The sequence below is a fragment of the Lonchura striata genome, chromosome 3 (genome assembly GCF_046129695.1).
Source record: "Lonchura striata isolate bLonStr1 chromosome 3, bLonStr1.mat, whole genome shotgun sequence".
Taxonomy (NCBI): Eukaryota; Metazoa; Chordata; class Aves; order Passeriformes; family Estrildidae; genus Lonchura; species Lonchura striata.
The window spans coordinates 6,689,420-6,705,716 of record NC_134605.1 but is presented as its reverse complement, the minus strand read 5'-3'; the positions used below and the strand labels follow the sequence as shown (position 1 = coordinate 6,705,716).

At 36.3% G+C, this 16,297-nt stretch overlaps 1 protein-coding gene across 3 annotated transcripts in view; it reads right to left on the bottom strand.

Annotated features, from left to right (window-relative positions):
* The window catches only part of BABAM2 (BRISC and BRCA1 A complex member 2), a 159,314-nt gene that overhangs the window by 107,471 nt on the left and 35,546 nt on the right, over positions 1-16,297 (bottom strand). For all 3 annotated transcript variants that reach the window (XM_021552247.2, XM_021552268.2, XM_021552258.2), the window contains exon 5: positions 2,748-2,942. In XM_021552247.2, coding sequence (XP_021407922.1) covers positions 2,748-2,942 — 195 coding nt within the window. The remainder of the gene's footprint in view (positions 1-2,747; positions 2,943-16,297) is intronic.

Here is a 16,297-nt window from a genome sequence, read left to right as displayed (position 1 = left end):
TATATCATTTGCCAGAAGGGTTTGTGTGATGTTGGGCTGTAATTCACCCTTATGCCAGCTAGCTAAGAATTGCCCTCAAAATTTGGCGCTGGTAATCACAAAAGATATGCAAAGAAATTGCTCATACAAACAACTATGCAACAAAAAGGTAGTGTACATTGAAATCTACCTGTGAAACCTTTCCTAATAACACCACTTGTGAGGAGAAGTACCAACTTCCTGATGCTGCATTACTGATGTATGCAGAAAAATCAACAACTTCTTCTGCATATATAACATGAAAACTGCTATGATGATGGTCAGGGTCCTCACTTCTTATCTGGATTGAAATGAATATTACAAACAGTGCTTCTCCTCTGGACTTTCAAAAAATGCCATACAACATTTGCCATAAAATCCAGAAAATTATTTTTGGTATAATACCAAGTCTGATGAAGTGGGATAGCCACTGAACACATGAATTACCTCTGATCAATGCTGCTCTGATAATCAGCTGCTCCAAAAATTCCAGATCTTTCATATCATTCAATAAAGATAATTTTGCAAACTAGGACTTCCAAAGGCATTCTGGCTGCACAGGGAGCAGCCCCTGTCCATGGTGCTCATCTCCCCTGCCTGAACCAGCTGGATGCAGGCATCAGGTCAAGACAGATGAATTTCTGGCCACAGCCCTGAGCAATTGGGTATTTAATGGGCTCCTGCATCTGCCAATATTCCTCCAACAAGAAGCCACTAAGCTAGATAACATTTTGCTGATTTGTCATATATCTTGGAGACTTGCACTTTAGGAAACTAGAGGCAGTGGAACAAAGGTATAAGAGCAAATTTCTGTTTCATTTTGGGTCAGAGTGATGAATTCAGGCATTCTCTTAAAAGTATTTTTAACTCATGCACCTAAGATGATTGCTTTTATAACACTGTGCAAGGCTCATACTTGATTATCTCAGAAATCTGCTGAATTACTACTACTGCTGAATTGATTCCTGAGAGACAGCAGCAATATGAATTTCAATGACTTCTAGTCAGAGAAGATAAAAGGCCATTTACCTCCTGCTTTCTGGAAAAACACTCCTATTTTGCTGATCCTTGAGACTAACAAAACAGTTGTAAAGGACAGTAAAGAGAACTACACAAGGCAGTTTGAAAGTTTTGTTTTAGGACACTAGTGAACAAGCCTCTGTCACATATACCAAGCTCACAGAATCTTCAAAACTGTCAAGAGTCTTCTTGACAGAGAATAAAGAAAAAAGCACACACTATGGAAAAATCTATAGCTCTGCTATATGAAATAGATTTTACTCAAAATGTATTTAAAATTTATTTTACTTGAATGTTTTAAATTAAAACAGCATTTAAAATGAAAGAAAAGAAAGTTCTCTATTCAGTCACCAAAGACTGAGAAAAGACTGGATGAAATTTCAGAACAGTTCAGAAAGCCTTCTGCACTTCAGTAAACTAGTCTGATTAAATTTAGAAATATAGTAGGTTGTTTAGGATGCAAGCTATGGACAAGAACATCTGTGATTAAGTTAATTTCAATCAAATATTCTGATCTATAAACATAAAAGAGGTCTGAATTTCTTTGATGAAGAAAATTAAATCTGGGTTCAAATAAAAAAAAACAAACCTAGACGACTTGCCTAAGGAAAAAAAAACCCAAGATGAATGTGTGAGTTGTAAAGTAAACATCCTTGAATCACCTTAATAACTTATGGATAATTGAAGTGATATAATGCTGAATCCTGGACCTTGATAGGAGTGCTGAATTTTCATCCATTTTCAGACTGCAACTGTTTTAGAAGATACAGTTTCTGAAGGTCAGTTTATCTTAATAGTATGCTATTTCTGAAAGCAAGAGGGCAACAAGTCCATCATAAACACCATTATGTATTTCCTGACATATCTTACTCCAAACTTCTGAATAAAAATATATTACCAGCAGAAAAAAGCCCTGATTTTTCCAAAGCTTACTCTGTGGCAGAAATTGATTTAAAAAAAACAGTCAATTTACACAGTAACCAAAATGTCTACATTGCCAATGGCCACATCTTGCAAATAGTATACACAGAGTGTTTCTATACAAAATGGCACATTTCCCATGTAGGAACCTGTGACATAACTTCAGGAAGCAGATAAGCTAGTTTAATGTCTGACTGTCATATGAAAGCATGGTTACTGCTCTAGCCCATCTTGCCTGCTCTTGCAGAAAATTAGTTGGTTTAGTTTTTCCTCTCCAGTTTTTCCTTTCCCCTCCCAGAACAACTTATTTCAGATTAGACAAATGCAAGAGAGATACTGACAGCTACCAATTAAATCAACTCAATCATAATTTGGAAACACACCCTAATACATCCTACCTCTAAGCAGGCTGGTAGGCTGGCAGAGTGTCATACCAACACTGTTATTCTGCCTCACAAATCTTCAAAGCTAACTTGAACATCCACATTTCTGTTGTACTGTGCGCTCTAAACACAGCACAGGCTTTTCAACAGTTTCAAAGTTTTCACCTATAAACCAGACAAATGAACACCAGGTTCAAAACCAGTTTGCACCTGGAAATCTGGTTAAACCCATGTAATGGCTGGAATAGAGCAATATCCCAAACAGGGAGTATAGAAAATGAGCTGAAGTCAAATATGACTTCTCCGTCAGAAACAGAAAGCATTGGAGATCCACAGGAAGAACTTAAGTTTTCTGAAGCAAGAGTTGTATTTGTTAAAAGCATTTTAGATGAAATAAGAACTTACCCAGTTGTTTTTTTTGCCAGCATAGATTTCCATGTTTTCTCCATACTGGGGCTCTTCAAGTAAAGTCTGATACTCAAACATGAGGCGAGAGCTCTCCCGTAATCGGCTGCACTGAAATTGGTGATACTGCTGCACAAGCTCTTTCACAACAAGCAGGAGGCATTCAGGGTTTGAAGGATTCCAGGAAGCTAAATTCTGTTGATTAGAAAAAAACAAAACCCAAAAGTGTTTACAGCAGTAGAAGACAAGCAATCCCCCCTTCCATATACTGATGCCCAGAGGCACGTATGCATGTGGAACTCTTGTGACAAAGCTAAACCACAACATTAAAATACAAAGGTTCTACAATGCTTTAGACGAAAGCCAGGTTAAACAGCAGAAGCATATTTTCAAATAGAAGACCTACTAGAAAACTGATAAAAGGGCTACTACCAGGCTTATATAGGCCCAAATTACCATTCTATTCTTTCCTAAAATTATGCTGTTTCACCTGAGAACTGGAAAAGTTTGAATTACATTAAAACTGATATGCAACAAGGATTAGGTAAGTACAACCTTGCACAGTAACTGATTCAAAAAGCAGTCAAGCAGGTGAATATGGCAAATTAACACCAACTACAGATGATGCTTCATTATCTCAAACAGTGGCTATATTACCAGTGGCAGAGCAAATGGGCTCTCTTCTCTTGCCTCAACTTTGTGATTTATTTCACCTTAACTGCCTCTTCGCTTGAATTACCTTGACTCATCCCCTTAACACAAATGTCATCCGTACACAGAAGTCTTTTTAATACACCTGGCAGAAATTTTTATTACAGGTTCACTGTATTTCAAGAAATAGCTAACAGAAATAAAAATGATAATACAATGAAGAGAACTATGTCAGTTGCACAGTAGTGATGTTACCACTCCTATATGGGCTTAGATCAGTCTTCTGTGCACAGTTAATTTTATCCAGGAAGCATTTGGTGTTACAAACCATACCTAATGTGACCAATGTTACATGCCTACAACTAGTTGACCAAAAAAGGACCTATGTGAAAAGCAAAGGAGGACTCATCCTGTAGTCCATGCTGTTAGGCATGAGACAGCACTGATTGAATGTACCTAGGTACTCATATGCTTTGCACTTCAATCTTCAAGTGTTTTCCGTGATACAACCTCAGAGCATGTTAACACAATCATGTGGCTTTTGGTGAGCTTTGAGTATAAGCAAAATCAATCTGCATGTCATAGAATCATGGAATGGTTTGGGTTGGTATGACCCATAAAGATCATGTAGTTCAGGGATGGGACACCTTCCACTAGATCAGGGTGCTCAAAGCACCTTCTAACTTGGCCTTCGACACTTCCAAGGACAGCGTTGCAACAGCTTCCCTGTGCAACCTATTCCAGTGCCTCACCACCCTCACAGTAAGTAATTTCTTCCTCATATCTAATTTTAATTTACTCTATTTCAATTTAAAGCCATTACCCTTTCTCCCACCACTCTATGTTGTTATAAAAACTCCCCTTCCAGCACTCTTGAGGGCCCATTAAGGTACTAGAAGACCTATATCACACAGATATTTGGCAATAAACTAGCTGCAACAGAATTTTAAATTGTATGAATTGTACAGTTAACATTAAGAAACCCAGAACTAGCACAGACATCTGTATTTTACAACTAAGTGATGATATAATACAGTAGCTTCATAAAATTTCTTCTCCATATTTGTATTCAATGTAGTTAGATACCGTGCTACTTCTTCCTGTAAGTTGCAGATATTTCATAAACAAATCCATATTTTGTGTAACACCAAAAGTAATAAATACAAGTAATAAACACAACTGAATGAGTTGCACAGAGAAGTTGTTGAGTCTCTGTCCTTAGAGATAATCAAAACCTGACTGGACAAGGACCTGGACAGCTTGATCTATCTGATCCTGCCCAGGCAGGGCAGCTGGGCTAATGATCTCTATCTAAAGGCTCCTTCCAATCTCAGCTAGTTTTAGCTTTATGAAGAGGTTTACAAAAAGCTCAAACTGAAACAGGATCTTAGCAAGGTGAGATCCACAGCTCTGGCCTGAAAGAAAGGAGTTTGTGTATAAATTTTATCTTCTGATATCCCTGATACCCAGCAAAGGCAGATAGAAAGCTTAATCAGTTACCAGGCACCATGCTGCAGCTCTACAATGAAATTTACTTGTAGCCTTATCTCTAACTAAGATGGCTATTTCCATTAGAAAGGGTTATAACTTTTATTATTTCTGACGACTTTAGATATGTCCCTATGGAATAGTTTTGTACAGACTTAAGTATATGTGTTAAATGGCTCAATATTTCAAGTGTTTCTCTTTCCACAACTTTATTCTTTTTTCCCACTTAATATATATTAAGATCATACCAAAATGAATTTGTAATTTTCAGCATCATCACTTGAAACATACCAGTCTAATTTGTCAGTGAAAGCAATGGGAAGTATGTATTGCTGTGTTCTACATGCATGAACAGCTAGCTACAGGATTGAACTGTATTCCTATTTTCCTGCTCACTCTGATTCTGGTTGAAAGGGCTGCTCTGCATGGCTAAAATGCTCTTCTTGAACCTCTACCTTTAAAAGTTACTCCAGTATCATAGACTTCACATTTGACCACGGCTCAATGTAAAAGTACTGTTTTCTCTCCTAGGAACACTTACAAACTGGTAATATTATCACAGCCATATCTTAAAATGTAAGCTACATTCCAGAGGAATTGGTCAATTGGTGATATTTTAAAGCAATTTATATAAGTTCTTCAAATACTACAGAGTGACTGAAAACCTTGTTCTTCCTTGTCTGCTACATACAGCTGGTAAAAATTTGTTTACAACTTGAACCTATTTAAGCTTATCCAATTCTACAAAATACTAGAGAAAATCTGACAAGTAGACAGCATCTTCTAGGAAACACATTTTCTACCATTCAGTCTGAAACCAGACTGCATATAACCTTAAATTTCCTGTTCCCAAGCTGCTGCTCAAATAAAACATTTCCAGAAAGCCAGAGGATGTAATATGCCAGTATGTATTGATATCAGCCAGACAAGTGGGAATAACCTTTCCTCCTAATGACATTGGTATAACACAATAGAAATGTTCTGTCAAAGGAAATGACCAACAGTATTTTAATAACTGACCTAAATGCAACTGAACCTTTTGTTTTTTAAATAACGTTACACTACAGAACAAAAAAAGAGCAAGAGGAAATCCATTGTCATTTGTGCAGCACAGAGCTAAAGGAGTGCTCTTTTCAAACAATTCAAGAACATTGCATCTAAACAGTGTTTATTCTGTATTGCCTTAAAGCTACAGGTATCAAAATTAATTATTTGACTGTAGGATCCTTACTAAACACTTCTCATTCAGCAACTCAAGTTTCAGAGTACAAACTGGTTATACAAACAAGTCACCTGAAGGACAATTCAACTACCCACTCAGGACATAGATGAATTATAATGGATTCTCACTGATGAAAGAAGAAACATTCAAACAAGGGCTACAAAAATTTTCTGAAACACAAATTCTGATTTATATAAAACTTTTTTTAGCTTTAGAACTATATTATTGTAGTGCATGTTATTTGGCATTTGGCCACTACATTTCCACCCATTTTGTTAACTTTACAGAAGGGCTGTACTTTCCATGAGATCTAAAGTAATAAATTTTTACACAAACACTATCAAATATAGTGCCATGTTTATGGATGAAATTTCTTTTTACATATCTTAGTGTAACTTATTTGCCCTAAGCACTAGGTTCATTCACCTGAAATATTTTTAAACAACTTTAATCCAATTTCAAGAGGATGTCAAGATATGTGCTATATTGTTCTCTGTTTCAAACAACACCTTCTTTAATCTTCCTTCTGTTTTTGAAATCAAAGATAAAGTAAGCAACTACCTGTAAAATACATTGTTGAAATCTGAGGCAGAATTTGATTTGCCAAGTTTATCCCTTTTAGAGTGTGTACATTGCTACAATTTCAGCATCACAGAGATTCTTCTGAGGACACACAATTTGTCCCTTTAGTTGATGAGAGCAGTGTCCCTGCAGCAGCTAGGTGACCTTTTCCTTTAGAGGGAAAGGACCTTCTAAATAAGATTTTATTTAGCAATGCAGTATTGTTTTCACTATTAGACTTTGGAAATCATCAAAATCTTAAACTTGGAGCAAAAACAGTAGTAACCTCTATGCTTAATTTTCTGATTGTTTGCCTGAAGGCTGCATTCCAGCTTAATAAATCCAGCTTTTTACGAGATTGTAGTTAAGAATATCTAAAACTTCAGAAGACCAGAGTTTCTGGTGTTTGTGTTTCATGGCTTCATGGCTTTCAAGTTCTGCTTGAAAACTCCGATCTTGTATAAGTATTAGAATCTGATTCAAGATTATGAGGTTTAGTTGTTACAACTTTTAAAAAATCCTGGGAATAAGAACACAGACAAATCACTGAAGCCAAGAAGATGACAAAAATGACAAGACAATTATGTATGTAGAAAAAGACTTGTTGCTTTCTGTGGCTTATATCAAAATCTTCTGCCTTGCTCACAAATCTATACATTATCATTTTACCAAAATCACATGCATGCTGGAAAGATGGGTTTTTTCCTCTTGAGTTGTGAATAAAATAGAGAAAAAAAAAGATCACAGTGACTGGGGTATTGACAGACTAAGTTACATATTCCACTCAATAAATCCTGCCTAATTTGAAATTAGATTTCTGCAGGCAGACAGTTAATAAAATTTAACAGAACAATCATTAATGCATTTAAAATAAATAAATCCAGACTTGGATACAATCCCTTGCCTTGTTTGCCAATAGATATCTTTAAATGAACTCTGCAGTGCAAAGTCCGTAAGTTACTCAATAGTTAGCCAGTTAGACTGAAAGTGGCTCACTGTACAACAATATACCAGTGTGAATCAACCCAAACTGCATCTGCAACTAGTTCTGCATTCATGCTGATCTCACATGATGGCCTACATGCACAACTCAGATTGGTTAGGACCATCATTAATGTTATCATTTTTTCAGCGTATCACTGAAGAACTTACCTGTTATTTCTGAGCACACAGATGGAGGCTCAAATGAATAATGCTTTTCTGTCTAGACACTGCTTGCATGTCTCTTCATGATCTCCACTAATACTGTGATCAACTTCATGCATCAGATCTTAATTTCAACCTTTCAGGATTTAATTTCAGCTTTTTTTTTGTTTTGTTTTGTTTTGTTTTGCCATATTGCAACTTGTACAACTTTCATTTTCTAAAAAGATCAATTGTTGCCTCATCTTAAGAAGCAGAGAAGGTTTAGTAGCAGGTTTAGATACATCAAAAATGACTGTATATTCTTGTGGCACAAAAATCTGCTAATGTCATCTGTGACAATTGGGTAACCCCCATTTTTCCAGTTAGGGAATGAATGAAAAATGATCTTCAGGAATAAATTCAAAATGGCCTGCAGGAAAAGTAATAGAATGAGAACTTCCATATGACAGAGACTAGACTCCAGAAGCATCACTGCCCACAGAGCTGTAGCTACTGTCATACAAAATATGGCCAATAACCATTTACCTATCCATAAGTAAGCAATTCAATATAAAGAAATTAAATGCTCCTTCACAGCAGAAGTTTTCCTTGCTGACTTTTTTCATTATAGAACAAGGTTTCATGACAAGGTCTTTAAGAAAACAGTTATCTAAACCTTTAAATTATTAACCAATAGCATGTACATTCACTAAATTTTGCCCTCTAGCTCATGTTGTGTGGCAATAGGAATGGAAAAATAGTATTCGAATATTATATACGGATTAACAGACCATAGGCGTGCATCAAACTATGTCTACATTAGAGAAATCCAAGTGATTCAAGAGATCTTTTCTGACAATCTGCCAGATATTAAGTTAAACAATCTCACCAAGGAGCATTGATTTTCACTAAGAAGTATAACCCCAGAGATTTTGTCAGGCTGCACATTCAATTTGTGAATTCCCTGGCTCCCGATCCTGTCTGCTGACAGAAGTTGGCTGCATAGTAAGCGAACAGTTTGATAGGGAAAGGTTTTTTTGACATTCAGACATGACCAGAGTTGAGAAAATGAATTCACTTGAAGTTGGTATAAAAGGCAGAGTAGAGCTGTTATAAGGCCACCCACAGAGTGCAATTTAAGCCATTTCAACAGTAACTAATTTAAATGAGTAGCAATGACACCAACTGGATTTCCAAAAGAGACAAGGAAAATTTGCAGCCTGACACTATCAGTTCTAGTGAGATCTTACAGGTGAGGCAAGTGAAAAACCCCCTACAAAGTAACTTCTCAGCGCTATTAGCAAAGACATGCAGAGTTTAGCTTTCCAAAGAAGCCATACTATTCAACTTCTGGCAAAGAAACCACATTTAAATTTTGTTCTGGAACATTCTGTGCTTTGTAATCTTTCCTTTATCCTTCCAAGAAAGCTAATAAAGAACCTATGCAAACTACTCAGTGCCCATGATTACCTATTATCCATTTTTTTTTTTCACAGTACAATGGGCATCATGTTCCATAATGCTGCTAATTCATAGGCTCCTTCCCAGGTTATTGCTTATTTCATAACTCCAAGCAATGTCTGCAGTAAACTATAATTCTACACTATCAGAAATGAAATACGGTAACAATTTCTAATTGATTTGAAGTTGTTTTTCTTTGAAATGTGTTTAAATACCCAGGTTGCCAGAATATCTTCCAGGAATGTGATTTTAAAGAAGACAGATTGCAACTGTTTTTCCTGGCTATACTACAGGAAATAACAGCAAGATCTTATTTTAAGTTAGTGTACTTCTATATTTCTAAGCAAGAAATTAACTTTCATGAGAAAATGTCAGTAAACAAAACCTCCCAAGTCCGTAACAGCGCTAATGCATTTCTATAGCATCTTTCATCCAGAATTATCATAAAGAATAATGTTAAGTACAGATTTGCATTTTGTTTATATCCATGCACACCACACGCACACAACTTGCATCCCACAGTGGCTTAAAATCAATACCAATATAAGTTTTTACCCAAAATGAGAAAGATCACAGTGTGATATTAGCACTTATCCTCCACATAAATACAGAGAAGAGACTGGTCCAGTGGTTACAGCACTAGCCTAGAATCTGACAATATCTGCTTGCAGTCCCCACTTTGCTCTACTCTGCACAGGCCACCACAGGGAAATTGCTCACAGAAAAAGGCACAGGATAATTATCTACCATATGCTCACATCTTTCTATCAACAGATATTTTTCACAGTATTTGCAGGGCTGGAGTGTTATAACAACTTCAAAAGCTTCAGTATCTTAGCAGCCAGCACTTAAACATCCTACAGGCTGCAGCTTCCAATCAATCACTGTAAACCTACATGCCATCTACTTGTCATCTTGTTTTCACAGGTTCTTCATATCCCTCTCCCCCAAAGCACCACTGGAACAACTTTCTGGAGTGATCTTCTTGAAATGATCATTTTTAGGCCCAAGCAAACATCAAAACTTAACATTTCATAGCAACAGTTCAACTCTGGAGCAATCCTGTCATTGCAAATACAACCAAAGAATGTACAGACCTTGTGTGCTCGGCTGCTGTGAATACCAGATAAAAAAGTTTGCACGAAGCAAAGCTTTGGATTGTCCGTATTTATTTTAATTTTATTTTTGGCAAGAGGCTATGAAAACTGGATACAGAAATTAGAATTATAAACACTTAGGCGAAATCCCAAATACCTGAGGGCCTTGAATTAGCAAGAAAATACAGAGCAGGAAAACAACATAAGAAATTAATTCTGCTTTCAGAAGAGCATCTTATATCATGCATGAAATTATTTTCCCTTTTTTCTTCCACTGGCTACACAGCGTGATTCTTGATAAATGATGCAATACCCAAAGCAGCTCTATAACAGATCCCAGCAAATCTGACAAATGGAGAACATGTTTTCTTCTGCATTCATCTAGAATAAATGCAAAACTGCCCCTCAAGTATCATTCACCCAAAAAAGGAGCAAACTCAGCTTCCAAAGGTTACCACAAATTTTTTCTATTTCCTGCTGAAGGAGCAGTGAAGAGACAGCTGATTTTGTTAAGTTAAGGGTACTCAGGAAATGCAGAATCTGTGAAGCTGAACTCAGGAGAATATTTTTATGTTGTGTACTCTTCCCGAAAGAGTCTGTTTCTCCCACAGACCTCTCTTAAAAGATAATCAGACCCTTAAAAGCAACAACTGCCTACTATCTAATTAATCTCCTGAAGATTTGACACGCATAAGCATTTCTTGTCCTACTTTGCTAAGGGATGAGAGCAAGTTTTGTTTCTTTACAGACCTCTCAGCACACCTCCCTCAAAGCAGATGATACCTTCACCTGATCCAAGAGGGCATTTCTTAACTCCTTCAGCATGTATTCAATTCTGGGTTAGTGAATACAATGCACTAATCATTAGTTTCTCCATGTGAGCACACTGCACTTTCTTCCCCTGGGAGTTGACTACCAGGTGTACATATTTAATTAGACATGATAGGTAAAAGGAACAAAGCATGAAGACAAGACAAATTCCCCACAAGACATAGGCACATGCATCTTTTACCTAAAGACTCACCATGCCTTGATGGCAGTGTGAACAGACCTAATTCCTCAGACCCTCAGAGAACAGACCACTGTTACTGCTTCACCTCAAGAGTCCCTGTCAAATAACAAGCCTTTCACTCTTATCAGCTCTTGTGGTTTTTTCCTTTCCTGTCAACTCAAGTAATTTTAGCTACAGCAAAAAGGCAGAACCTTTACAGCTAATGTTTTGGATAGCATCCACTAACCTCCCTTGAGCATTTATCTGCACATGCAGAACTGTTTTCTTCTAAGCATTTTTCCCCTTCCAAAATCCCACAAATTAAAATCAATGTATAACACAGTGGATCTCACTGTTGTGAGAGAAGTATTGCCATCTTTATTTTCACACCTGTACTACAAGAGGGTTTATAAGACCTTGAATATACAGTCCCTAAAAAAAACCACTTACAAAATACCATTGTGTAAATCATAAGATATTAGAAATAAAAATTATTTGTCTACCATACCATAAAAATTATTGCGAATTAGTTATTTCTTCTCAAAAAAACCCAAAAAAAAAACCAACAAAAACAAAACAAAAAAAAAACAGCATGAAAACATTCTTTTGGTTCCTTTATGAAAGTAAAAGCTGCATCTCTGAGAAGATGGGCATAGGGCAGAGTTCATGTAAAACTGTATGAACACTTATACTGCAAACAAAAGACTCAAGATGTTGACTAAATTTGAATTATATTTCTGTAGTTATCTCTAAAAAGGAGCAGATATGCCTGAGGAACTGAAATAGAAGATAGCAAGGAAACAAAGATGTAAAAGAATGTAAAGAATGAGTAAAACAAAGAGAGGTTTTGAAACAAATATAGGCTGATATTTAAACTGGTAAAAAGGAAAGAAAATGTATCTTCAGCCCTCCTCCATTTGGAGAAATGAATAGATCTTTTGAAAATCACCCTGAGTGCAAAGACATTTATTTCTTTGTCCCAACAATATCTTTTGAAGGAAAGAACCTTCAGGGTACCAAACTTAAACTAATTTCACTGGGGAAAAGTGCAATTATAAATTATAACACAATTCACAAGCCAGAATTAAATCAAATACAAAACTACATTATTAGACAGAATGACCATTTCTAACTGTTCTTCTGTAATCAGTTAATTTAAAAGTTTTTTCTACTTGAATTTTCATAAGCAATGACCAACTTCCTCTACAGAAAAATGAATTATAGTAGCACATCAACATGAATTCAATGGGCATCCTACACAGAGTTTAAATGTATTCTCAATTCAGGAAGATTCTCCTAGAATAAGTCTTTTCTCTCAAAAAAATCCCCGTCCCTACCCAAGCTCCTTGTAAACATGTTTCTACAAAGCTAACAAGCTGTTGCCCTCAAGACATGCCATTTCTTACTGTTTATAGGGTTCTTGTAAGGAAGCAGAGTGCATTTTGACAGTAACACCACACATAAGGGCCAGAATCCCTCAATTTTTCACTAGTTTTTCTGATAATGCTTTTTTCACCATTTTTAACAAAACACTGTTCAAGAGAAGTATGATTATATACTAATAAACTGAAGCAAAAATAGTCAAAAGTACCTTACCACTTTTCTGGTTTACATTAAAGATTTATAAATGCCAACACATTATCATTGTACTCCCAAACTTTCACCTAAAAGATGTTCTGCTTTCATATGTCTGGCTTGGGATATCCAACTTTATATATTTGGTATGAGCTGTGGCTCGAAAGTGAATGATTTGCTGGAATTTGTTATACCACCCATACCAAGGAAAGACATGCAAGCCTAAACAACTTTTTCAGCATTTTACATTAAGATTTAGGCATCCTGTTATTCTGGTCCCAACTTCTGGCCCATCTAAACCTATGACCATGAAAAATATGGCAAAGTCATATGACAAACAAAAAATATTTTTTTCCTAAAACAATGCTATGAATGGAAAACCATAAAATGTTTTCTCCCTGTTTTACTACTGCACAATGATTAAGTCCTTCACCACATGCACTTTATTTAGTATGTCAGAAAAATATTTTCCCCCATTTTGCCATCATTCAGTCAAATGTCCATGCACATTCCTAATGCTCTCCAAAAACTGGTCTTTCCTGGGCTGAAATACTATATTTTAAAAGCTAATACTCTGGATTTTTCATATTCTAGGGAGAAACTGCATTATCAGAGAAGCTTGTGCCAGAAAATGAAAGGAAATTTTTCCCCCTGGAGCCCTTTACAAAATGAATGGAATTAATTTTACTTTCTATACCAGCAGGATTTAAGCAAGAAAGGCAAAACTACCTTGCTTAACAGATATTTTGCTCCCTTGAAATTAAAGGAGAGTTATCAAACGGTAGATTTTTCTTTTTTAAAAAAAAATTCTGGATTCACTAGGTTAAAAGTTGAGCCAAAATGCTGCAATCTAGCAAAACACAACTTTTAACCTCAGCATATTCTCTTCTAGTTATGCTTTGAGACAGAAAGCCATGTTTTATAAACTGTGCTAGGAAATGCTGAAGTCTGGCAAAAAGAAAGTGAGGTAAACACATGCAATGACTTCACAGAAATAGAAGAGGATAAAGTAATACAATGTGGCTAACCATCTCTCAGCCCTATAAATATTAACAACTCTAGACAAAAAGGACAAAAATGAAAGGCTGCAAGACAAATTAAGAAAACTAAAAACAAGGAGAAAAAGGAATAATTTCCCAGTATAGAAAGATTTTGAAAGACTCAAAGATGGAAAGATGACAGGAAAACCTTTTCTGCCATGCTCTTGAACTCCTTCTGCTGGACTGTATAGCCACCATGTTTACCACACGTCTGCACAGATAATCCTGACACGCTCTCAGCACCGTGTGACTTCTTAGAAAGACCTCCTGAATGCTGGCCTCACACATGCTGCAGTCAAGCTGGCCAGGCTACACCAGGAGAGGATTCCCAGCCAGAATTCTCTTCTGGGGATTTCTCATTTTAAATCCAGTACTTATTCAACTTGGCACAGGGGCTGAATCAGATCATCTCCAGAGGGCACTTCCAACCCTAACTATTCTGTGATTTTGTGATTCCCTGAGGAACAGTGTGGAGTTTGGACACCAAAATCAGATCAAAATACATTCAAAATTATATTCTTTCAGACCTGACTTTAAAAGGAATGCTGCACTGGTATGCCACTATTCAAAACGTGAACAAAATTGTATACTATAAGTGCCAATAACACCAGTCAAAAAGTCCTTGGGAAAGTTCCTGAATGAATTACTTCTCTGATGGTATAAAATGAGATTTTTTTTTTTTTCCATTGCCTATCAATACCAGACAAGCTTCAGCAAGGCTGCAGTGCATATATATATATATATATGCATATATGTATACACATATACATACATGTGTGCACGCATACCTGCATTCCCCATATATACAAATAGGTAGGATCAATAGAGAGGGACAGGAATAATCAGTTTTCAAAATTAATGTTTGTTTCAGAAAATTAAACATTAAATAACATGAGATTATAAATAATCAAAACATATATTGACATATAAAGTCAAGACATGGCTGCAAAATGAACATGATAAATGGGAATATAAAGTAGTTCAAAACAAGGGAAAAACCTAATAAATTGAAGGATCCAATTCTGCATTCTGTCTCACTTAAATTACCCAAGTTCAACTGAAGCAGAAGTAATTTAAGGCTTTCATTACAAGAGAAGCAGGTTAGGGGGTCCAAAAATGAAATCTGCTGCTGCCATTTGAAATAGAGCACACAAAAGAGCTAAACAGGTTTGAACTCACCCATGCATTTCTCAGACAAGCAGAACCCACTGCTGTGGCTTTATATTTTAAAATCACACTCCAAAACCAGTGAGCTCATTGCCCTTATGGGGGGCTCTCACACTAGAACACATAACAGCTGAATCCTTGCTAACAATACAACTGACAGACTTTTTAAAACAGTTCCAACAGCATTAGTTAATATAAGGGGCGCTTGAGCTTTTTTGGAGCTACTATGAGCAGGGGGACAACTGACACTGTTAAACATGTACCTCATGCACCTGAGTAAATAAATAAAAATTAGTGAAAGAGGGGAGTATTTAAAGGATCTCCTCACTACCCATGAAAAGCTAACTCAGCAACCAAGAGAAATAATGATTAAGACACAGAAAAAAAAATACAACCTTCACAATAGTCCTCATATAGCCAAATGAGTCTAATAAGCACAAATAGAAGAACTTAAAAACAAACATTGGTCTACACAAGATATAGAGTGTGACAGCCAATACACTTGAGAAGCACAATGAGCTGAATTAACTCCACAGTGACTGGAATCTGTACCCCGTATCAATAATTACACAAAAACAATCCTCCCAAAGCTAGGTATGGGCATGAGAACTGCAGTGGCATACTCTCTGAAGGTCTCTGATGACTGTATCTTTCTCCCATGCAAATGCAGCACTAAGTATTCCCACAAGGAATATGCTATATACTAGCCCACAAGGACACATTCAGCACTTAATAAGCTTCAGGAAATGCTCATGTCTTCTTACCTCCATTCCCACTAAGGCTATTGAAGCCTTTTTGATAGCAATGGGTGGGCAGAATAATTCTGGCAAGACTAGCTGGAGACCTGAAGTAGAATACCAAGATACCCATTTCCTTGAACTGACAGTTACCTTGCTTATACTTCTATTGTATCCTCTTGCCAAACAGAAGATAATTCAATATCATTGGAAAAATAGGGTTAACATTTTAAATAAGCACTTCAGCTATTAATTGGCTCACATTAACAATCAACTAGGCTAACATAACAAACAATTCTTGTTACTCAAACTGGCGTCATTGTAATGAGCTCCAAATTAATCTCATCCGTACACAATCACTAATCTTGTTGTGTGCCAACTGAATTTTTAATCAGAACGGAGTGAATCATAGGTTGTTTTTAAAATACATTTCTA